Below are 23,944 nucleotides of genomic sequence, written 5' to 3' on the forward strand. Positions count from 1 at the left end.
TATACAAAACATATTTCAGCTCGGACATCGAGCTTTCATTATTGTCTTTCATTTACAAATTGATTTTTTAAATGCTCTGTAAAATGTCAATTTTATGGTCTAAATAATTTCTTTAAATTCTCTCTTCTTTCATATTGTATATTCGTGTATTTTACATGTTCTTATTTTAAAATCATTCATGAAATATAAAACATTTTTTGTACTACATAAAGTATATATTTCAGTAAAAGATTGTAGTAAATCATGTGTTGAAAGTAATTTTCAAAAATTGCAACCAAAAGTACAAAATCGAATAAATTGTCTAAAACAATCACGATTTGTTTGACTATATCAACATATTACAAAGAAAGCTTGAAGTCAGATATGAAATTTTAATGATGAAATGTTATGATGGTGAATGACGATGATGACGAGGGTGACGACGATGATGATGACGATGATAACTATGACGACGATGATGATAATGATGAAGAGGAAAAAGAGCACGACGATGGTAATACTGATGAAAGGGGAATAAAGATCAAGCCTACATTCTTTGATTATAAAAAAAAATCATGTTATAATTTGAAACATCGACACAGAAAGTTTACTCCTGGGGCCCGTTGCATAAAACTTTTTACCTGAGAAAACTCAGGTTGTTTTTACCTGAGTTTTTCCCTGTGTTAAAGTCAATGGCAGAAATTAGACTAACCTTAGCATTCAGTTTTTACCAGAGTTTTCTCAGGTAAAAAGTTTTATGCAACAGGCCCCAGATATTCTAATAATTAAAAAAGGTACGTTTTATGTCGGTCGTGAACGAGTAAAAGGATATATATATTTTAATATAGGTATGAGGTCCTTAAATATTGACAACGGTGCCTTGGATCTCTTGGCAATAAATACTAACGAGATAACTTGAAGAAAAAATGAAGATGTACTGGAGAGGCCTTAGAAATATACACTGCGTCCCCCCCAAAAAAATTCCTCTGACATAGGGCTGAATTAATTCTAAAAAGTGGTAGTATTCTCAAATTAATGTTCATGAGTGGAAAACTCATCTCGTGATCTAACTTTTATGAAAGTTTCATTGGTCGCGCTTCAGCGAATTTTAATACACACTCTGTTACATAAGAGTGGTGCAATTTAGCCCATTCCAAGTTTGCAGCATTGATGCATTTATGCATTGTCTATGAAATATTAACCCCCATTTTTACATCCAGGATCTAAGCAGGGACATTTCCTTAATCATATCCAAGCTTGTTTTATGATTGATAGGGGGAATCAGTGCACCATCTTGGAAAGAAAATGTGAATGATGGATGAGTAAAATAAGCTGAAAATAAGGGGAATCCACAGGTTAATCACCCTTTGCGAAAAGGAACTTTACCAGAGAAATATTTGACTTTTTTTCTTTTTAAAAGGTACATTGAATAAACTTAACCACAGTAGCTTATTAACTAAAAAAAGGTAATGAAAACAAAAATGCAGTATTGAGGCATGAAACAGACATGACCTGTTGTCCTATTGTGCATCTCCTGTTATCAAACACGAAATGGACTGTCAAATATTGTTTTTGCCCGACTGAACATGCTCAAGGTTTTGATTGGATGAGCCTGGTTAGATCATGGAAATTTCCCTGGTCAGATCAGGGAATTCCTTGGTCAGAATGTTCAAAGGGGATTGATATCCCAGAAATAAAAGTGCAGAACAAACTTGGAATGAGCTGAAAAACACCACTGTTACATAATAGACTGTGTATTCAAACTACTGAAGCGAGACTAATGAAATTTTTATAGAACTTAGAACATGATATGAGCTTCCTAGTTCATTTCATTGAGAATAATTTTCACTTTTTTAAGTAATTTAGCTGCATACTAGAGGGGCATTTTTTGGGGGGACGCACTGTATATACTACTAGTAATGTATATCATGTGCAGATCTCGGACCACACAGGACACGTGCCCCTACCACAAGTGACCCTAACTCGAACATAGAGATTTTTCGCATTTACTATACGGAGCTGCTCTCTACAATGCACCAATACCTTTGAAAATGCAAGTCAAATCACAATGGAGAAGGCTTTTGTCGAAAGTTGGTTGACCGGGATAGCAGATCATCCGAATATTTGCACCGGACGAACAATTGCCCGTATGTCGTTGTTCAGATCCTTTGACACTACGCTGCTGTCGTACGGTCCACCAGTTTTCGACAAAGCCTCTCAGATCTCCATTGTGATTTGACCTGCATTTTCAAAGGAATTGGTGCCTTGTCGAGAGCGGCTCCATAGTAAATACGAAACACTCCAACAGTTACATTACCCTGTTGTTTACAGCTCCCTGTCCTCTTCTACCCCACCCCCCCCCCCCGGCCCCATCCTCTCCCTCCTCCTTGACAAGTGCATTATTTTGCCAACAACTTGCCCACTTCTATAAAATCCTTGATAAGTCCCTGTTGTATGCCTTTTTGGCGTGATTCTCTTCTTGACAAAATTGAGTTTATTTACCACATCCCATCATGCCTTCACTAGTCTTCTAAACCCTTCTTCTAATTAATGTGTCAACCCGGATTAAATACATAAACTACACCAATAATTCTTTTTTCTTTGAATACTCCATGAATACACGATGCTGTTTCGAAACCTGCATTTCTTCACATCATAAATACCATAAGCTAACATTCTTAAACCGTTTTATCTTGACATCGTGTCCTTTAATCCAATTGTTATGAACCACGATAGGTTCGACGTCGGCGTTTTTCATCCTCCATTTTGCGTTGAAATAATCATTTCCGTTTGGGAACTGTCTTTGATCCAGATACTTGACATTGAGCGTCTGGCGAGTGGCATGGTTACGTAACCAATGATTCAGGAGTTCTTGGTCAGGTACTCCTGGCCTATCGTGAATGCTACGAATCCATTTTAAGAGCAGATCAATGGTAGCGTTCGTGGCGGAATAGTATACGAACCCTGCGCACGCCACGTCTGGTGCCTTTGGGTTATCGTATATATCCCTTCCGATATACAAATCGTAGTCGCCCGTGAAGAATGACAAAGGGTTCTTCAGCCAAACTGTATCTACATCAGAAAAGAGGACATCTACGCCTTTTTCTAGGTAAGACAGGATGTAGCTTGGTCTTTTGTTAACCAGTCGGATGTAATCGCGAGACCCGAAGGATAGGAATTTGGAAGGGAGATTCGCATTATCCGTCAGCAATATTTCAAGTTTGATATCCTTCCGATTGGCGAGGGCTTGACGCGTTGCGTTGTCTTCAGCTATTATAGTCACATGGTCAGTGATGTTGCTTCGCTTCAAACTCTCGAGCCAGTTCTCCGTGAAATCCAAGAAGGCTTGATTAGTGGTTGCTAGTATCACCCAAGGTCTTGGTGTTTCCCTAGATTGGGATGAAGTGGGCTTCACCGTTTGCAAGTGCTCTTTAGACGTACTATTCCGCCGTGGTGATTTGATGAGAAGTGCTGTCGTCGGTCTTGTTGAAGGTTGGCTTACGTAGCGCAGGTTTGGTACCTTTCTATTCGAGTCAGCACCTTTATGATAAGCAACAGATAAAAAATAAGAATAAATTAATGAATAAATGATAACAGTTAATGGAGAAACGGAATACAGTTAAACGTACTCCAAAAGGACGTGCGCGCACAATTATTCATGTTGTTTGTTACGTGTTTGTTATGCCTCCATATACTGTTAGTGCCATGGAGTACTTGTCATGTAGCTTCAAAGTTGTTTGTGCAGTCCAGTTCGATTAGGTTTACGATGTACTTTCAATGTGTTTTGGCCATTTTGGACTGGTTGCCGGTCGGCCGGACGCCCGTGCTCATCGTCCAATGGCCGGGGCTCTCAGCTATAGTAGGTTATTGTGCTATTGTCCGATGTCTAACCCATCCTTGACACATCGTTCAAGCATAGACCTAGTATACACAGTATAGTATATAGGTCCATGGTTCAAGTATCGTCCGATGTCCGGCCGTGAACCAACCGATCTCTAGCATCGGAAGTCAAGTCCTTGAGAGCAGATATCGGACAGACATCTACCGATTATCGACCGATGTCTGTCCATAAATTAGTCACTAACCGTCTGATTTCCGACCGGTATGCGAAATTATTTTTCCCTCCGCAGTTCCGGACGCCAATATGAATATTCGTGACTTGCGTCTTCTGAATAAGATTACGCACGTGCGTGGACTTCGTAAACATTTTATCAAATTTTCATTAATGACAAGTCATGCATATTCATATTAGTGTCGGGAACTGCGGTGGAAAAAATAATTTCGCGACCGATATATGTACCGTCGCGAAAATATGCGAGGCCCGGGTCCGAGGCCTTTATACCCCCATCTCACTAGATGGCGATTCCGCTGCGATCGTCAAAAATCGACAAAGCGTGGTAAATCGTAGCTTGAACGTGGCTTGATCTTTTCAATCTTCTCCGTCGTTCCTTGATCTTTTCTGAAGCGGCAAGGATCGCCACCATCTTCCTGGTCGCCACAAAATTTTGAACATGTTCAAAACTTACGTAGCGAGATCGCGGAGGTGCTAAAGCGCATCATAATCGAGTCAAGAGCGTATTACAAACGACATATTCGTAGCTGTAACGGAGCTCCAACGCACAAAGCGTAGTAGAAGCGCATTAAAAGCGGCACCGATCGCCCGTGTTTTTCAGGCCCGTTCCCAAGACAATTCTGCTACGCTGCTTCCGTTTACGAGGCGACTGCCTTGCGCTCGACACGCTTCACACCGTTTCCACCACGACGCTTTCTCTTTGGGTGGCATGTGGCACACGTTCTCAGCCCGCTGCAGGCATTCGCGTTGCGCTTTTGCTGCGCCGCTGATGACTGGCCAGCGATTGAGCAGCGACCGTCTGCGCTGCTATGAAACAACGTGCCGATGGTAGCGGATTATCACATTTTCAACAGATTACGAGGCGACACCACGACGTTTTCAAATATACTTCCCAGAAAAAGGACCAAAAAGGGAAGCTGCCCAATCTGTTATGCCGGCGGTCCAAGAGGAAGCGAACAAGAGGTTATGGTGGTGGTAGAGGAGGAGGAGGAGGTATAGTAGGAGGATGAAAATCTAACTGCTGAGCCAGCTTGAAAGAGAGAAAAAAAAGACGCTCGCATGTCTTGATGACGAAATGGGTTACCTCCGCAAAAATATATAAATTGAATATGTTTTAAAAATAGAATGAATTCTAACTACAGTGACAGTAAACAATATTAAAATTTTAATGATTCGATCACTGATGTATTGATTGGGAAAGCACACTTTATGGGGATTCTGGCATTGTGCCCCCCCCCCCTTATGAGTGCTCTCACATCAGTAGACTACTTCTTGAAAGCAAATTTGAAAGGAATTTACCTAACAATTTTGAGTGACAAACTTTTATGGAAAAAAATCAACAAAATATAAAACATTTTTATGCTCTTTTATGAAATTCTGTATGCATCCCTCATATTAACTATTAGGCCCATCGACATCTTTTGAGTGAAATTTTAATATATATTGTATATAATGACTTAAGTGACAGCCATGATCGGACCCAGTATCTTTTTGGCCTCCTCCTACTGTCCTCGTATCAGGTCCTCGTATTCAACTTCTAACTGAAGTTGTTGTATACTGCTAAGATGTATAAGTCCAACCAAATTCTGGACATCCATCTTGGTCGGAGGTTGGCAGTCGACTGAAAAATGTCTCATGTGCCGCGATCAATATGCCGATTGCTTGAAATCGTTTCAAGAGCCCATCATGAACGTAACACAATCGTTCCATTCATGGCACCACCGTACCGAGGTCCTAATTAGCGTATGGGCCTCGTTGTACGGTCGCTTTGATCGCAGAAGCAGCGCATCACATCTGCCTCAAATCGTGGCAAGAGAGTGGCAGCGTCGTACTATCAGCGTATTACCATCGCCTTCAGCGCAGGTCCGTCGCAGTGAAGTTGTAGTGCAATCGCCTCGCAGGCTAAAAATAGAATTCGAGGACGATTCTGCGACGCTTTGCGGGATTTAGACAGATCGCCATGATCGCCATCCTAGTGAGATGGGGGCCTTACGCATGTACAGCTCTCAGCGCGTCTGTACACTACACAAAACAAGATGCGAAGTGTAAAGGTAAATCGGCCGACAATTGCCCTGGCATCGTATGATGTCCGTAGCATGGGACATCTCAGGGGGGGGGGGGCGTGTCCCCCCCTACTAGAAATAGTATGGGGAAACAATATCAAATGCTCCCCTACTATTTTCTGTCTTTAACGGTAATAAATACATCATTCTAAATCGAAATAAAACATGAGTTGGGACGAGATGACCGTACTTTTGGGATGATAACCTTTTTTTTTTCCTTGTCAAATTTTCCCGCCCCTTGTCCCCATAGGCGGATCCAGGGGACCGAGGGCCCCCTCTTCTATTGTTGGAGCAAGAATCTTTCTTGCCTCTATATCAAATTTTCCCTCGCGCTTCCCGCTCGCATTGCCTGCATGTTAGGTGATTTACATAATCTTGTTCAATATGGAGCTCAAATATCAAATTTGGAAGGCAATATACAAAAAAAATTCACCTCGGAAATCGAACTTTCATTATTTTGTGCGATTTACAAATTGATTTTTTAAAATGCTCTGTAAAAATGTTACTTTCATGGTCTGAAAAATTTTATCAACAATTGCTGCTCGCGCTGCGCGCTCGCAAATTTTGATTTATCAGGTACTTATCATTTTCGTGTATTCCATAAAACTTTCAAGATAAAGTTCAGGTGTGATTTTCCAAACGTATCAGCTAGCGCTGCACGCTGGCATTTCAGTTTGCATATTGATTATATAACAAACTACTTAAAATCCCCTTTTATAAAAAAAATGTTAGCCCGCGATTTGCTCTCGCATTTATGGTTAAAATATATAAACTTAGAAAAGTGAAATGTCCACTTTTTATGCCATAATATCATCAGACTTCCCGCCCTCATTAGGCATTAAAAATATGATATTAATTCAAGAATTAAATTGTCCCTTTTGTTTCATCTCGCGCTCAGCAAGAGGAATAGGAAGACAGTCATCATTTTCATGACATGTCGTATAAGGATGTCCTGGTCCTATGTCAAAACTCATAGTATTAATGATGAAAATTTTAGCTCCTTTTTATAGGACAAGTCCACCCAAACAAAAACTTGATTTGAATAAAAAGAGAAAATTCAGCAAGCATAACAGAAAATTTCATCAAAATCGGATGTAAAATAAGAAAGTTATGGCATTTTTAAGTTTTGCTTCATTTCACAAAACAGTTATAATCTCGGTCGGTATGCAAATGAGGGACTAATGACATCATTCACTCACTATTTCTTTTGTATTTTATTATATGAAATCTGAAATATTTTTATTTTCTTGTCATTGTCATGTGAAATGAAGTTTCATTCCTCCCTGAACATTTGGAATTCCATTATTTTCACATTTTGTGCTTCAGGCAAGGATGTCCTAATCGTCAAATTCGTAAAAATTGAAATATTGTATAATTCAAACAATAAAAAAAAATTGTCAGTGAGTGAGTGACATCGACTCTCTCCTTTGGATATAACTGACTCGTTCATTTAACTATTTTGTTGAAAATAAGCGAAACTTTGAAATATCATAACTTTCTTATTTTATATCCGATTTTGATGAAATTTTCAGCATTGTGCTTGTCTGATTTTTCTCTATTGATTTAAATCAACATTTTTCTGAGGTGGACTTGACCTTTAAGTGCGAGACTATAATATAGGCACTACTTTTCCGCTTGAATCATAACTTTGGAAGTTTGTAGACCTAGTTCATGAAACGTGGATATGTAAAATTCGAGTAATACTGAACATCCTGCTCGAGTTTCAGGTCACATACCGAGGCCAAAGGTCATTTAGTGTCAATGAACTTAGGCCATGTATGTTGGGGGAATCAACATCGATATTTCAACCAAGATTACGTTTCTGAAATGTCATAATTGTAAAGGTTTATGGATCTAGCTCACGAAAATTGGACTGAATGGTATCGGTGTGTGACTATACATTCTGCCTGAGTTTCAGGCCACTTGATTAAGATGAAAGGTTATAGGGTTATAGGGAACTTTGGCCATGTTGGGCATATTTGTTTAATTTGCAATAACTTATAGTTTGTAGATCTGATTTTAAAAAAAACATGGACATATTAGATCAATTAGGTATCGCTGAACATGCTGTGTGAGTTTGAGGTCACGTGAGCAAGGTCAAATGTCATTTATGTCAATAAACTCTGACCATTTTGGAGTATTTGTTGAATTGCCATCATAACTTTTAAAGATACTGATCTAGTTCATGAAACGTGAATATAAGCTAGGGTATTCAATCATCACTGATCGTATTGTACGAGTCTTGTCAGTCGCATGATCAAGGTCAAAGGTAAATTAGGATCAATAAACAGTCTCTTATTATTATGAATGGTATTTTGGTTAATTCATTATCAATCATTGTTTTCAAAATCAGCACTGCTGCTATATTGAATTGCGTAATACAAGGTAGACTTCCAGAGGCGTTCCACAGGCTGAAAGGTGTATTTGATATCAATACGGATATTTTCGTTGTTTTTCTTCCAAATTAAACACCATGTTTATTGCATTTTGATCCAAAAATAGAGCATATTGAGGGAACTAACCCTAATTGTATATTCTTATGTTTACTTATTTATTCATATTTGATAAATAATCATACAAGACAATGTAAGCATATCAAAATCTAGGATCAAATTGTCTAGTCGGAACAAAAGAACAAATAAAAACATGTACCTGAATGCCATCCCAAGTAAAAACTTGCCGCAGCCAGAAATACCACAAGAACGACATTTATCTGCATGGGAACAAGATATCAAGAGAAAAACAAACATTAGAGTCATGTAAAGCTAGTCAATGTTTCGAACCGTATTGAAGCAACGCATGTTTACCTTGTCCTACATGTTGCTAGGAATGCTCTATATTAGGGTGAAGCAGCCACACCGATGTACCAAACTCCAAATTGATTGAAGATTATGCCATTATGTGGAGGCCTCATGGTGTAGCGGTTCTGACTCTCGCCTTGTAATCAGAGGGTCGTGTGTTCGAATCCCACCATGGCCTAGCGTCCTTTGGCAAGGCGTTAATCCACACTTTGCCACTCTCCACCCAGGTGTTAAATGGGTACCCGGTAGGATGTGAAAGCCTTTAATATGTAGTATGCCTAGCAATTGAGTCTTGGAACTGTTGTTGGAATGCTCCCCAGGGAGTGGAGAAGGTGCATACATTGTATGCGGGCATGCAAGGATCCGATGACCGGGGTAACAAATAATATGTCTGTAAAGCGCTTAGAGACGTCGTGCCGATGTATTAAGCGCTATATAAATGCGGAATATTATTATTAGTCAAAATAACGCAATATCTTTGATCGGTTTGGAATTAATTTCGTTGGTGTGACAAAGCCCTTGATTATGTTGGTTCTTTTGCATGGTTGATGTTAAGATTGAGAGAATACTATTAAAGGGAATACATTTTTTTCGTAGGCAATACATGCCATGTATAGCTGAAACTGCAATGCAATAATATTCTTCATAAATCTTTCAGATGTCGATAACAAAAGTGATTACTGAGACAAAATGATATTTAAATAATTCAAAAAGTTTAGATGATTTTTATCCTTCAAAGGGATTATTCTCGTCTGAAATAATAATGATGATAATGATAATAATAAATGATACACTTCATTTATATTGCGCCTTTTTATCAGATACAAAGCGCACAGAAATCAGGTTTTACCTCTTATAGGACCCGTTTCATAGAGGCTTGTTATAGTAAACAGTGCACAATTTCTATATTACACGTTTATAATCAGCCAATAAAAGATGATAATTTCAGTAGCTTTTAACCGTTATTGCAAATTTATTGTATTATATAGTTTATTGTAAATATAACAGATAATAATATGTTGCTTGTAACAAAATAATCCAATAATAATAATAATAAAAGCGTTATATTTACCGACACTGTAAAAAATGAAGTGTTAATTTAGCACTTAGAGTGCTTGTATAGTGACAGCACTTCGACTGCTGACTTTCTAGCTTAAATTTGAACTAGAAAATCAGCACTGGTAATGCTGTCAGTGCACTATACAAGCACTGGAAGTGCTCAAATTAGCACTTCGTTGTTTTTTTTACAGTGGAGGGTAGCCACTTCAGTTCCGAAAACTGTTCTCCCAATGGGCCCTGCTACTATTACCCCGGCTTTAGCTGGGCTGCCTAGGCGCTCAAGCATTCGAGGAACTAATCCTGCCGGGTGCACATTCACCTCTCCTGGGTCGAGTGCAGCACAGTGTAGAACAATTTCTTGCTAAAGGGAAACACGCCATGGCTAGGATTCGAACCCACGACCCTATCTTTGAAAGGCAAGAGTCAGAACCACTAGACCACGACGCGTCAAATATTGTTGTAGGTTTGCAGGAAATCCACCAATAATTAAAAAATTGATTAAAATGTTATATTTTTGATTTGTAACGTAATATGCGACTAGCTTCCCCATTATACTGTGTAGTAAAAAAAAAATCAATTAAATACAATTTTACCAAAAATGGAAAATGTTTTTTATTGTATCTTCAGTATATCAATAGACAAATGATTTCTTACCCGCTCCTGATAGGGTTTATACCGAGATTTTTACTTGACTGCTGAGAAAGCAACCAGGTGACCAACGGCTTAAGGTCTTTTCCGAGGGACCTGGTAATGAGGATAAATGCCTTACCAAAGGGCATTAGCACACCACTTGGGAATCGAACCCGGGTCACCAGAATCCGAAACTTCCGCTCTACCGACTGAGCTATCGCGCTAGGAAAGACGTTTAGTCATCATTACAATTCAATTCATGTATTTTATATTAGGGCCTACATAATATGGGACAGCTGCACGTATAATGACGTAACACATCAAAAACTTTTAAAATTCTACTTTCTTTATTAATATTTGATGGATTTTCCTCAAAACGTCGAAATTGTATTTTATTATTGGATGTGGGGGGGGGGTATGTTCGCATGAGACAAACTTTTCTTCAGGGTGAACTTCCCTTTTAATGAGTTTGCCATGCAGTTATAATGAAGTTTATTTCCTTAAAACAAGTGTTGCAACTGATCAAGTCCCAAAGACAAGCTTCTAATTGGTCACAAATGGAGTGGCGTTTGGTTTGGAGGGGGAGGGGAATCGTGTTTGATTGTAATTACTTCTTCGATGGGGTTTGCTGGGAGTGAGTTTAATTGGCATGGGGATCAGGGGCGGATCCAAGATTTTCCAAAAGGGTGCACACTTTTCCGAGTTTCCGAGGAAAAATTTGACTGCAAAAAAGGGGGGTACATTTTTGTTTAATGGCATTTTTACATTACAAATTTTAATTTCGCTTCTCAAAGGGGGGGGGGGGGTGGTACGGGCCGGCTTCGGATCCGCCAGTAATGGGGTGTTTCGCAAAGACTTATGTATTACTTATTTAGTCATGCTTAATGGCTGAACGTTTGCTACAAGTTTTTGTTTGGTCAAAGTGTTTGATTTGGAATTATAGGCAAGTTTCTTGAAACTATAGTCACAGAGCGAGGGAAAATCCATGTATACAAATAAAAAAAAGGTGTCTCAGTACAGGTTAAAGACATGGTGAAATCTTGCTAACAATGTCACAGTCACACGAACAAAAAAAAACAATCGCAGAGCCCCATTATACAAAGTTGTGATTGATCCGATTAACCACAGCTATGGAAAGTCGGCAATGCCAACATCTAAAATACATATTCAAGATATATACATTTTCATGCATCCATCGGTTTTTTTTTCAATTGGAGTGTTTTTCGCTTTCTTTACAAATGACCTTGTGCAAATTTTCAAGAAAACGTGCCATTGACGGGATGTAGTTAAGGCCGATCTGATCAATTGTAAATCTTTGTTAGAGGAGGCCCTGGGCCCTGTTGCACAAAGAGTTGCGATTGATCCGATCAAACATTATCAATGGAAAGCCGGCAAAGTCAATATACAACATGCATGTTTGTTTGAAATGTTTTCTAGATATGATGTGTACAAATATACATACAGCCATCGATGTCTTGACAATTCAGGGTGCTTCTCGTTGTTTTCCTATAGAAAAATATTGTCTGGATGTATTTATATACTGTTGAGATTGATTAGATCAATCTTAACTCATTGTAAGACGGAATCCTGAACTATCAAAGCCATTACTGTATTTCAAGCGCTGCTACAGCTGTGCTACCTGCAGCCGCCCGGGCATTCGAGAATTTTCTTCCTACCGAGTACCCATTCATCTCACCTGGGTTGAATGCAGTACAATGTGGGTAAATTCTTGCTGACTTGCAGTGGCCCTGTATGAGGAGACAATGATTTGAGGGGCACTATATTGTTTGTGAACAATGCTGTGCCCCTCCGATGTTATGTCTCCTCCGGGTCAGGGTCCGCCTCTGCTGACTGGGAATCGAACTCACGTCCCTCACATTGAAAGACGAGAGTCATTACCGCTAGACCACGACGCCCCATTATATATGTTCCGATAACTAGTATACTTACTCCTGCATGCAGTGTTGTTCTTCTCATCTTGATTTTTAGCCGATTTTTAGCAACCACCCAAGTCCAGTGCTGGGCATTCTTTCGAATCTGGGCAAAGTTATCCAGCCAATCCCCATAGAGGATATACGTCACACCATCTGTAGTGGCAAGAATGTCGGAAAGTCTGAGTGTATAGGAGGCCGTGTTATTCTCATGATATCTTTACGAGTGGGTAAAGTGAACTAGCGATTCCCCGAAATTATTTTATTATATTATATATCTTTTTATTATTCTGCCGGCCATAATGATGTTAATATTTCCAAAGAACTCCACTTTGATTTTCATTTTGTTCCCGGAATATCTCGATGCAGCCCAATCTATAATATGTGAGCTCCGTGTGATCTGTGGTTAGGATAGTGCTGTATATCTTTTTACCCCCCCCCCCTCCCCCATTAATTGTTTAATGCTGAAAAAGAACCTGGATAAAGTGACTATCTATGCTTGTAAAGGTCATACGGACGAACACCACCGAATTTTTGGCGAAAATAACCCTACCACGTATTTTAGTTTGTGTCGTTTGTCAATCACCATGACGTGGTAAGTCTTGAGACAACTTTTACTGATATCTTCATATCTTTCTAACGATTACTCGTTCTTGCTTCGTTTGTGCTTTTGAATTTTCAGTGAACTTTTTTATTTGAGCCGTTCTGTGCATGCATGTTTGGCGCAAATATGTTTATCATTATTCAGGGCCGAATGGGAGAACAGTCATTGATGAATGGGCTACCCTGACAAAATATCAGATATTATTAAATGAATGAATGTTTAATTAAAGACATTTTAATATATTCAACTTTATTCGGCATGATGGTACACTTGGAGGCATGGGCGGAAAATCCCAGGGGGATGTCCCGGTTTAACAATTGTCGACAAAGACCCTCCCTGCTGTTCATTGTCGTATGACGGTCATTTTCGATACATTTAGGCCTAATTCTGTGTTGTTGTACTCTGTAAAAAATGAAGTGCTAATTTAGCACTTACGGTGCTTGAATAGTGACTGCACTACGAGTGTTGATTTTGCATACTTTCTCCCATGCGTGTACTGTATCAAAGCAATGGCTTCGATCCAGCAGAGGCATGGCCGCTTGTCATCGTTCAAATCCCATCTTCACCCGACAAAGGAAATTATATAGTTGGTGTCGAAAATCTGTCTCTCTGACGGTCAATCGGATCGGAATCGCCCTAGCCACTTACCAGTCTCTGTGGTCAAGTGGTTAAGACACCAGTGTTCAAAGCTGGGGGCCCGAGTTCGATTCCCGGCAGAGGCATTTTTTCGGCATCACCAATTTTTCAAAAAGGGTAAATAGCTCTAGAGAACCTTGATTTAAGATACGCCTTCCTTTGTTCTCTTCATCCATTTGCTTATATATATATGTGTGTGTGTGTGAGGCTATACATGTACAACAGCTTTGGCAACTCTTTTATTTTAGATATTGTGTAAAGAAATGGATGAAGAGAACAATGGTAGGCGTAGCTTCAATCAAGGTTCCCCAGAGCTATCTACCCTTTGGAAAAATTGGTGATGCCGAAAAAATGTCTCTGCCGGGAATCGAACCCGGGCCCCCAGCTTTGAACGCCGGTGCCTTAACCACTAGACCACAGAGACGGGTTAATGGTTAGGGCGAGCCTGATCAAATTGACCGTCAGATTTTCGACACCATACCAATTATAATTTCCTCTGTCGGGTGAAGTTGGGTTTTGAACAATGACAAGCCGCCATGCCTCAGCTGGATCAATGCTATTGCTTTTATACAAAGCTAGTGCTTTGATACAGTAAACGTATGGGAGAAAGTATACAAATGTGTGTGAGGCTATACATGTACAACAGCTTTGGCAACTCTTTTATTTTAAATATTGTGTTAAGAAATTATTTCTTTACACTATACTTTAAAATAATTTCTTTACAAGAACCTACGCCAGCTCCTCGTGAAATCCGAGCTCATTCCAATCAATGCTACATGTGGTGTCGGAAGCAAACCATGCAGTAGACCTCGCTGCAACACGTGTGGTGTCATTTCTTCAGTGACAGAGATATCCGGACCAAAGGGTACTTGGCATATCCACGGCTCTTTTACATGTGTCACCAAGGATTGAATATATTGCATCTACTGCTCGAAGTGCAAGGAGATCTACATCGGAGAAACGAAGAGGAGGCTAGCTGACAGAGTGACCGAACATCTTCGCTCCATCAGGATCAAGTCAGCAGAGTTGCCGGTAGCCCATCATTTCAACCAACCAGACCATAACATCGGGTACTTCAAGGTGTGCGTTCTTCTGGCTGGTTTTCGTTCAGATGGGATAAGGAAAGAGAAGGAGGAACGCCTCATCCACTCACTCGGCTCTCTCCAACCTGATGGAATGAATGCGTCTTTCCATTCTTTTCCCGTGATGTGATATTCTTTTCTCCCTCTCTCTCTCTCTCTCTCTCTCTCTTGCTTCCCTTTCTTGTTTTCTTCCTTTGATTCTGTTGTCCTTCCCTTTCTTTTTCTTCTCTTTCTTTCTCCCCAGCTGTCCTCTATTTCTGCCCCTTCTCTCCCCCTCTCTCTCTTTTCTTCTAGTCGGTTTTCTTTTTCTTTTTCAGTTTTCTCTCTTCCTTTTGTCTCCCCGGCTTTCTTCTTTTTCTTCCCTTCCCCTTTCTTTCTTTTTTCTTTGTTTTCTCTCTTTCTCTCTTTTCTTTTGTACTGTTGCGCTTCGCGTCTTACCTCTTAGCGCGTTGTTTTTTACGCTTTGCGTTTTGCGCACTGCGTTTCTTGGTGTTGTTGACTAATAAATTCATCATTTCCTGATGAAGCCCTATGGGCGAAAATTTGATCAACTTTTCTATCTACGGTTGTTTTTATTCACATTGTATTTTGCTTTATACTACCACAACCGACGCAGGACCTTCTTTTTTATTCTTTTTTATATATATTTTAATCTTCAGGGTACCTATCCATTATTTCAACAATATTTATCAAAATATTTGTAATGCTAATTTGTTTGGGGTTTTTATCATTATTTGTTAAATGTTTGCTATTGATGATTTTGTACATTTGTATGTTTTTCTCCAATAGCCACACTATGGGCGATATTGGAACAAATGCCCTGGTCATTGTCATTTTCAAGCGCGTCATCACAAAAGACTTTAAAACAATAAGTAACTGCTTTTATACATGGGGAATGATGCACGTTATCAGAGAAAATGAGTTGCTGGACAAAGGCAAATATATTTTAATTCCATCCGCCTTTTTTCTTATATACCCTCAAAAAAAGTTTTGCAACTCAGTTTTTGGGGATGATATCTTTTTGATTAATGAAGTATAAAAGATGAAACTGGTATCATTGGAAAGCTAAATTATTCTTCTTTACAATGATATGCCATTTGCCATGTTTGCTGTGATTATGTAATCATGGAATATGCAATCACCCTGAACATCGAGAAAAGTCAGAAGTGAAATGTTGCAAAATGCATTGATTTCTAACAAGAGTCTCCATTTCTGTAGGTGACAGTGAATGCACTCGGTCCATCATCGAAACAATTGGAAATTCGCTATTGCAAACGACGCATTTTGCAACATTTCATGTGTAACATTGCTGCGTATTATCATGTCTGTGTATTTCATGATAACACTAGCATTACAAATGACATATGATTGTAAAGAAGAATAATCATGCTTTCTAAAGATATCACTTTTACACATGATGATGGCACATTAAGAAATTTATTAGCACTCAAACTTGCAGTTTGAGTTGCAGAACTCAAACATGACATGGCAACGAATTTTGCAACATTTCATTTTTACATTGCTGCATATTTATCATGTCTGTGTATTTTATGATAGTATAGAATTACAAATGACACATGATCGTAAAGAGGAATAATCATACTTTCAAATGATACCACTTTTACATATGATGATGGCACACTAAGAAATTTATTAGCATTCAAACTTGAGTTGCGGAACTTTTTTTGAGGGTTTTATATTTTGTCAAATGACACGATTCAGAAGAGCCTCACCCCTTCACACCTTTTTTCCCAAAACCGTGTACAAAAACGTACACGCGGTCCCTGACACATAAGTTTATGTGGTATATTGTTTATATTGGTAGGTTTGAGAAATTTATTTTCAGATTGTCCCTATTATCTTTCAAATTGCATACTTTCTTATTCTGAGCATAGCATATGTCGTAGGAAAATAAAATTTACGCCACATATATCTGGAGATGATGAGACGTGTGATCATTATTGACAACAATCCAAATCTGAGTGAAGAACAGAAAGTGGTTGTAAACAGAGTCATATAACATTTTTTGTCTCACCTGCATAGCAGGGTGAGACTATATGCGCCGTTTTTCATTAAAACAAATAAAATCTCTGCATTTTACATTACATAACAAATGGGGCAGCTGCTCGTTTATGACGTCACAAAATAATCAAAAACTTGAAATTCTAATAACTTTCTCAATATATAATGCATTTTCCCCAAACTTTCACCAATATTCTTAATTATTTTTCTGCTTTTTAACAATAAACTGTTTGTCATATAAATAAAGGTGAACTTCCCCCTTAAAAGTTGTTTTACAATCTATTCCCGCTGATAATCAATTTATAACTATACACTCCTCGTTTTAGGCCTACGTGTGTATATTTGAATTTATATTGAATTTATTATCAAATCTCACGGTCAAGTATATTTACATGAAGAACTATACTCACGAGGGAAATTCTATAGGACACTTCTTTCATACACAAATACAAACTGTCGTATAGGGCTTTAAGCTATCATAAAAAACGCGCGTATTCATGACTTGTCTGTACAATGGCAGTCTATTTTACGATGCGCCGAAATTTGACGAATTTAATTTTAAAGATCTATAATATGCAATATCGTGCCGTATTACACGGGCTTATTAATAATCATTAAATATGATTCAAATTATATAAGAAGATGAATTTTCTTCATAGAATAGACGAAACATTCCACTCTTTAGTGCCAATATTGCTCGATATGTGGACCATTCATAACACAGTAAAAACACTGTTTGAATTCGTTATGCAACGCTGTTTTACTATACGAACTCTTCAGTATATATTGTAGCTGTTTAACTGCTTGTTTAAACAAATATTTAACATTCGAAACAACCATCGTTAAGTTATTGAAGTTTAGATATTTAAGTAATGAATTGTTGTTTAAGATTTTAAATAACTTATTGAATAGTACACGATTATAGTAAACAGCGTTATAAATATTAATAAAAAAAAGTTTATTTTGCTCGTGGATTCTGTCTGGTATCGCTTGTATCCCATTCGATGAATTCCATGGCAATACAATGTTATTCACACAAAATTTAAACTCTAATTTATCTTTATCTGAACCCAGATCGAGTAATAATATTGGGCAATTCCATAAAATATGTACGTCCGACCCCCTATCGTTGGGGCCTTCATAAAATTGTCTGTCTCTGATTTCTTGTTCTCTTGACAGTCTGTAATATTCTCAAAGGACCCTGACTTGGTCTATTTATGAAGTGAAGTAAAACTTGAGAAAAATTGGGGGTCGGATGTACAAAAAGGTGGATTAATTTAAGGAATTGCCCTCTTGTTAACTTACGTGAAGATGTATCGCTCTCCTGTCCCGTCGTTCGTATCGTCAATTGAAAATAGAACCTGAAAAACACACACACACACCTCGGAAGACTTTGTTTCAGTGGCGAGTTGTGTTACACATGCTGCCACAGACACACTGGATGAAGGTGACACAGATCGATCCAATCTATCACACTATTTGCCATGTTCAGTGGCGTAACTACGGGGGGCATGGGGGGCACGTGCCCCCCCCCCCCCCCCCATCGGCTGACCTAAAAAGGGGAAATGGAGAAATACATATCCGTTTAATGGCACTGTCCTTAAAATGTCTCTATTAGGTCAGTATACCTGGCAACTGGGCGCGCTTCGCGCGCTCACTAAGTGACTCAATTTTTTTGCTGGTGCCCCCATGCCATGACCCACGGTACGCCACTTGCCCTGTTAGACCGGAATGGAAGATATGTATTATTTAAATGTTACATTCAAGGTTAGAAATTAATTCTTGGGAATTTTTATTTTTCCTCCGAGAAATAACAAAAGCGACCGAATACAATTCGTTATATTTGAATAATTTAGAAGGAAACCCATTAGCGCTTGGTGCTGACTTCGCTGTTTTCAGAGATGTGAATTTAGATTATTCTGGACAAATAAAAAAAGGAACAAAATTCAATAAAAAATAAAAAATACAAGACATTTTGGACACTTTTTTCATCAATTGATATATACATTTTTTTATAATTTCCAATTATTTTGATTTGATGGTATTGTAAAGGGAAAATAATACTGTTCAACTTGAGATATATCTATAGATTATAATAAATATGTTCGTTTTTTTATAATTATATCCATGGGGGTTTCTGGACCATGTAGAAGATTGTATTTTGTATTATAATATTCCCTTTGTGATTATAAATTGATAAATAAATATATAGATTGATTCTAAGTTTACCTTGGAAAATACCACTTAATCAAAATTAATTTAAATTGTTTTTGTATGAATTCTGATTCATGTATGTAATTGATTTCGTGCTATTTATCATTTTTACATGTTATCTATAATGAGCAAGAAATAAAATGTGATTTTAACCCCCCCCCCCCCAAAAAAAAAATAGAATCTGGCTTGAATTGATTTCTTACGTGTGACTGTATCGATATCAAAGTCCAGCTTGTGGCGATGCTATTCGGTTGTTTACATAATACCTCATTGACTAACCACCAACCAATGTTTGATTATCTAATTGATTTTCTTCTTTTTTTATTCTTGTCTTTCTACACCCCCACTGGAATTATAATCAAACCTGTTCCCCATCTTACAAAGAGTTGCGATTGATCAGATCAATCGCAACTATGAAAAGCCAGTATAGCGTCTGGCTTATAAAATGTACGTTGGTTCAGAGTATCTTATTATGTTTTATTATATTTTATTTTGTTTTATTCATACATTCATTGTTTTCTTAACCATACCGTATACTTCTCTTTGTTCACAAAGAACATTGTACAAATTTCCTGTAGAAATAACTATGGCATTATAGGATTTCCATACAGTCGAGGTTGATCGCATCCATTGTAAGACGAGGCCCTTAATTATGTAGGGCAGTCAGTAGCAAAGTTCACTGCTTCACCCTTGGCTCTGAAGTGCCAAAGTAAATGTCACATCAGAGGGACTACTTGACATTAAGTAAAATATTTTGTTAAGGTAATCCTATACGGTCAAGATGGAGAAAAGGAGAGATGAATTAGTTAAATGAGGCAACAAATCAGAAAGGCCTAAATGTCTTGTTGCTTCTACGATGTTGGGAATTATTACTGATAACATTGATCAAACATGTCAAATAATGAATGAAAGTCATGTTACGTAAATTGAACATAAATTATTTCATATTTTTCTTGGTTATAAGGTTTCATTCATATCTACATTTCACAAAGATAACATTTCATGTAAACAAACCAAACGAGGGGAGAGGGGCATCATGCCCCCTCCCCCGTCCTTTTAGGGTTAAGCATCTTTTGAGACCAAATTTGCGGCGCCTGGGTGCATTTTGTAAGTGCATGTAAGACGCAAAGTTGCTCAAAAAACGTGATTCCGTGTACAAGTTTGATGCAAATTATGTTTTCGACCCCAAAATCATAAGTTATGATTATTTATACTTTTGTTGGTTTTTAAATTGATTAATTTTATGCTATTTATGATCGCAAAAGTGTCCCCGACAAAGTTCATTGAAAAAAACAATAGAAAACAAAGTTTTAAAAAACACAGAAATGCATAAGAATTGAAGAAACAATAAAATACATAGGAAATTAATTATTTGCATAAGTAATTAATAAAAATATAAACAATTATTTTTTGGGGGGGATTTAAATCTACAGTATTGTAGTTTACATCCGGCTCTAAGGACGTGCAATCAGCGGCCCCTGTATATTCTGGTCTGAAATATCCTATTAGGGTTAAAATACTTTTTTAAGATGAACATCACTAATACACAGGATAAATTAGTCTACACACTCTAAAAAAGGTTTACACAATATTGGGTAAATTGGGAACATGCATGTTTGTTGGGTAAAAGTATACCCAATATTTGGTAAATTTTACGCAATGTTGCGTTGAAATAGCCCAACATGGGGTTAAAAAAATACCCAGCAAACATGCATGTTCCCTTTTTACTCAATATTGGGTAAAATTTTACTCAGTGTTTTTAGAGTGCAGTGCGTATCAAAAAAAAGTTTACACTTTAATAGAAAGTATCCTGTAAAATTATACATTTCTAATATCCTGAATATTTTTCCACATTTTAACATTGGTACAGATCCATTTAAGCAAAAACTGCCGAAAAATATTTCCGCTTGAGTGAGCACCACTTTTGAAAAGTTAGTGAAAAACGATTTGCGCAGAACTTTGAAATAGTTATGCGAATGAAATAAAAGTAGACCTTGATCATGAAGAACACGTGGAATTTAGCTTGTAAAATTGATTTAAAGATATCTTTTACCTTTTAACTTCTTTCCTTGCCCAAAACACTTCAAAGAGTGCATTGCGCCCCACCCCACTCCCCCCACACATCGAAGCCATCGTGATGACATTTGCTTCACACTAAACTGTGATTTACATAAAATGGCTTAGACTTGACTTTCATTTTGTAAATCATTGTCAAGCTTGGAAAAAGTGTGGAGAAACAAGTATTAAATGAAAAATGAAATGTAAACCTACTTTATATGATAAAAACTTAGTGAAATAATGCTAGAGATGTCTGATATAAACTTTTGTTATGATTCAGTTATGTCCTCAGATCCAGCTGGCACAAAAAAGGGTAAAGGTTGTGTTTACTAAGAGTTAAAAGTTCAATTTGGGTGGCAAAATTGTTACAAAATGCTTGAATGTATCCGGTTTATTTCAATTGACTAAAAGAGCAAGGGAAATGTATGAGAAATGTTTCGCAAGGTAAGATTGATTTCGCCCTTCGACACCGCATAGACTAGAGCCATTCTGGAAAAAGAGGCCTGTATAAACTTTAAGAAGCATTTTGGGGTAAAAGTTGGGAACCGGACTATTTCACACAATTCAAATATGCTGAATCTGATAAGATCGGTTCCCAAGCTAATTTCTCATGTTTTGACCACCTAATTTGCATAAACAAAATGGCTGCCGAATTGACAATTCAGAATATTATTTCGACAATGTTCTTTAATTATATTCGCTTTCACAGACATGAATACTGCAAAATCCTGCATACATACGTGTACCTTTCGGGAAAAATTGTTATTTTTGTTTCCGGCTAATGAATTATGCAAATTTATGCATATTTTGGATCATTATGCTTTAATTTGTTAATTTAAGGTAAAATGTTTATATTTTTGGTACAAGTAGTATTTGCATCATTATAAATAATTGTACGGCCCTTAGAATATAATATCACAGTGAATATTAATGTATTTTATTGTTTTTTTAATTTCTTATGTATTTCTTTGTATTTTGTACCTTTTGTTTCGTGTATGTTTTGTTATGGGATCTGTCAAAGTATTGATTATCTGAATCAATGGCAGAGAATAACAAGTTTCAATGATTTTTACATGTTTGTATTCGTATACATCCATGGGCATTAACAGATGCACCTACTCCCACACTCACATCTGCATAGGTAAATTCCTGCAGGGAGGGCCTTCGCATTTAAAAGCACACTGGTGGTGATCCTACGAATTTCATGAACCTATCTGTATTCAAGCGAATGTCACTATTCATTGCTTAAATTTTGTATGTAAAATGGTTTTTTTTTAATTATTATATCAATCAATTCATATTTACAGTTTTAGATGATGGATTATTAAATTTGAATCATGACAGTACTGTAAATCTCAACTCCTCAATCAGTAACATTTAATATCCTTTGGAGTAGTCATGTTCCCCGACCAACAGAATCTCATCACACATACATGTGTGTGTGTATATATATATACATGTATATATCAGGAATGCGAAACAAATTCACGAGTAATGCAGTTTTTGCAATGCCAACAATTAAGTTCTTTTATTCACTCTCCAAATTTTCGGTAGACCTCTACCATCTTCAGGGAAGATTCGTGGATTGTGACAAGTTTGAATGACAGTTGTTTTTATTAAAGCGTGCGCGATCTCAACGGGACTAGGGTAACTGCTGCTAGGTGCGCAAAATGCTGTTAAAACCAAGATGCTTATACATGTGTATATATATATATATATATATATATATATATATATATATATATATATATATACACTCAGCAAAAAAAGTTCTTGGACACTTATAAAAGTTAAAATATTCCATATAGATATTTGATTAAAGGCAAATTATTGTATGTCAACATGACCAGACAATATTCCTCTTCCAGTATGACATGAAATTTTCATGTGAACAGTCATTCATAGGTGGTTAAATGCTTTAAACAATAGCAATGTCAGTAAAAGAAAATTGCAAGAAATGGATCAGTCAGTGCATGGCTGGTTACAGGCACTAAACAATAGCAATGTCAGTAAAAGAAAATTGCAAGAAAACGATCAGCCATTCTTTCAGTTGTGAAAGTTTAAGTGGCATAAATATCCATCAAACGATAAAAGCAAACTTTAAGTTTTTAAGGATTTTGCAGTATCCATATCGGTGAAAGGGAATATTATATAAGAATATTGTAGAAATATGATTATAAATAGTCAATTTGGCAGCCATTTTGTTTATGCAAATTAGGTAGTCAAAACATTAAAAAAATTGGCTTGGGAACCGGTTTTATCACATTCAGCACATTCAAATTAGGTGAAATTGACCGGTTCGCAACTTTTACCCCAAAATGCTTCTTGAACTCAAATTCTCCCCATATTGGTCTTGTCTAGCATGAAAATAAGCATTTCTGCCAAAACAGATTTCTGCGAGCTTTAAAAATGGAAAGTGCTAACCCAAGTGTAACATTCTGTCAAAACTTGAACTTTATTGGATAGATGAGACCCAAACCCAAGATTACATTTACATGTGAAAAGAATTACCAACATGTATATATTTTAAATTCCAGGGCTTTTTCAAAGTGCAACTTTTTTTGATACGCACTGTATATTTTTATTCATACATGAAAACTGAAACTGTAAGGAAAGAACTGCATTTTGCTGATTTGGTAACATAATAATTAGTGTGACATGAAAGTATTGAGCAGTGAATTACTGCACATCATTCATGTGGGACTCAGCGCAGAAAGCACCATTATCGTGGGGATAAGGCGAGTACTTCTATAGTGTTTAATAATAATAATGATAGAGGCATATTTACCCAGG

General features: G+C 37.4%; 1 protein-coding gene across 1 annotated transcript; it reads right to left on the bottom strand.

Annotated features, from left to right (window-relative positions):
* Positions 1 to 2,349: 2,349 nt before the first annotated feature.
* On the bottom strand, positions 2,350 to 18,364 carry LOC121426881 (UDP-D-xylose:L-fucose alpha-1,3-D-xylosyltransferase 3-like). Its single transcript, XM_041623285.1, has 4 exons — positions 18,185 to 18,364; positions 12,555 to 12,691; positions 8,767 to 8,827; positions 2,350 to 3,519 (listed from the first exon to the last, which is right to left on the bottom strand). The coding sequence occupies exons 2-4, from the start codon at positions 12,579 to 12,581 to the stop codon at positions 2,633 to 2,635; spliced, it is 975 nt and encodes a 324-aa protein (XP_041479219.1). The 5' UTR covers positions 12,582 to 12,691; positions 18,185 to 18,364; the 3' UTR covers positions 2,350 to 2,632.
* Positions 18,365 to 23,944: the final 5,580 nt, after the last annotated feature.

The sequence above is a fragment of the Lytechinus variegatus genome, chromosome 13, assembly GCF_018143015.1.
Source record: "Lytechinus variegatus isolate NC3 chromosome 13, Lvar_3.0, whole genome shotgun sequence".
Taxonomy (NCBI): Eukaryota; Metazoa; Echinodermata; class Echinoidea; order Temnopleuroida; family Toxopneustidae; genus Lytechinus; species Lytechinus variegatus.

What these genes read in the sequence shown, in the direction of transcription:
- LOC121426881 (XM_041623285.1), bottom strand. Translation starts at nt 12,581, where the DNA reads ATGAGAAGAACAACACTGCATGCAGGA. An exon ending in GAACAACACTGCATGCAGGA is followed by an intron (nt 8,828 to 12,554) that starts GTAAGTATACTA and finishes GTTCCCATGCAG; the next exon opens with ATAAATGTCGTTCTTGTGGT. An exon ending in TTACTTGGGATGGCATTCAG is followed by an intron (nt 3,520 to 8,766) that starts GTACATGTTTTT and finishes CTTATCATAAAG; the next exon opens with GTGCTGACTCGAATAGAAAG.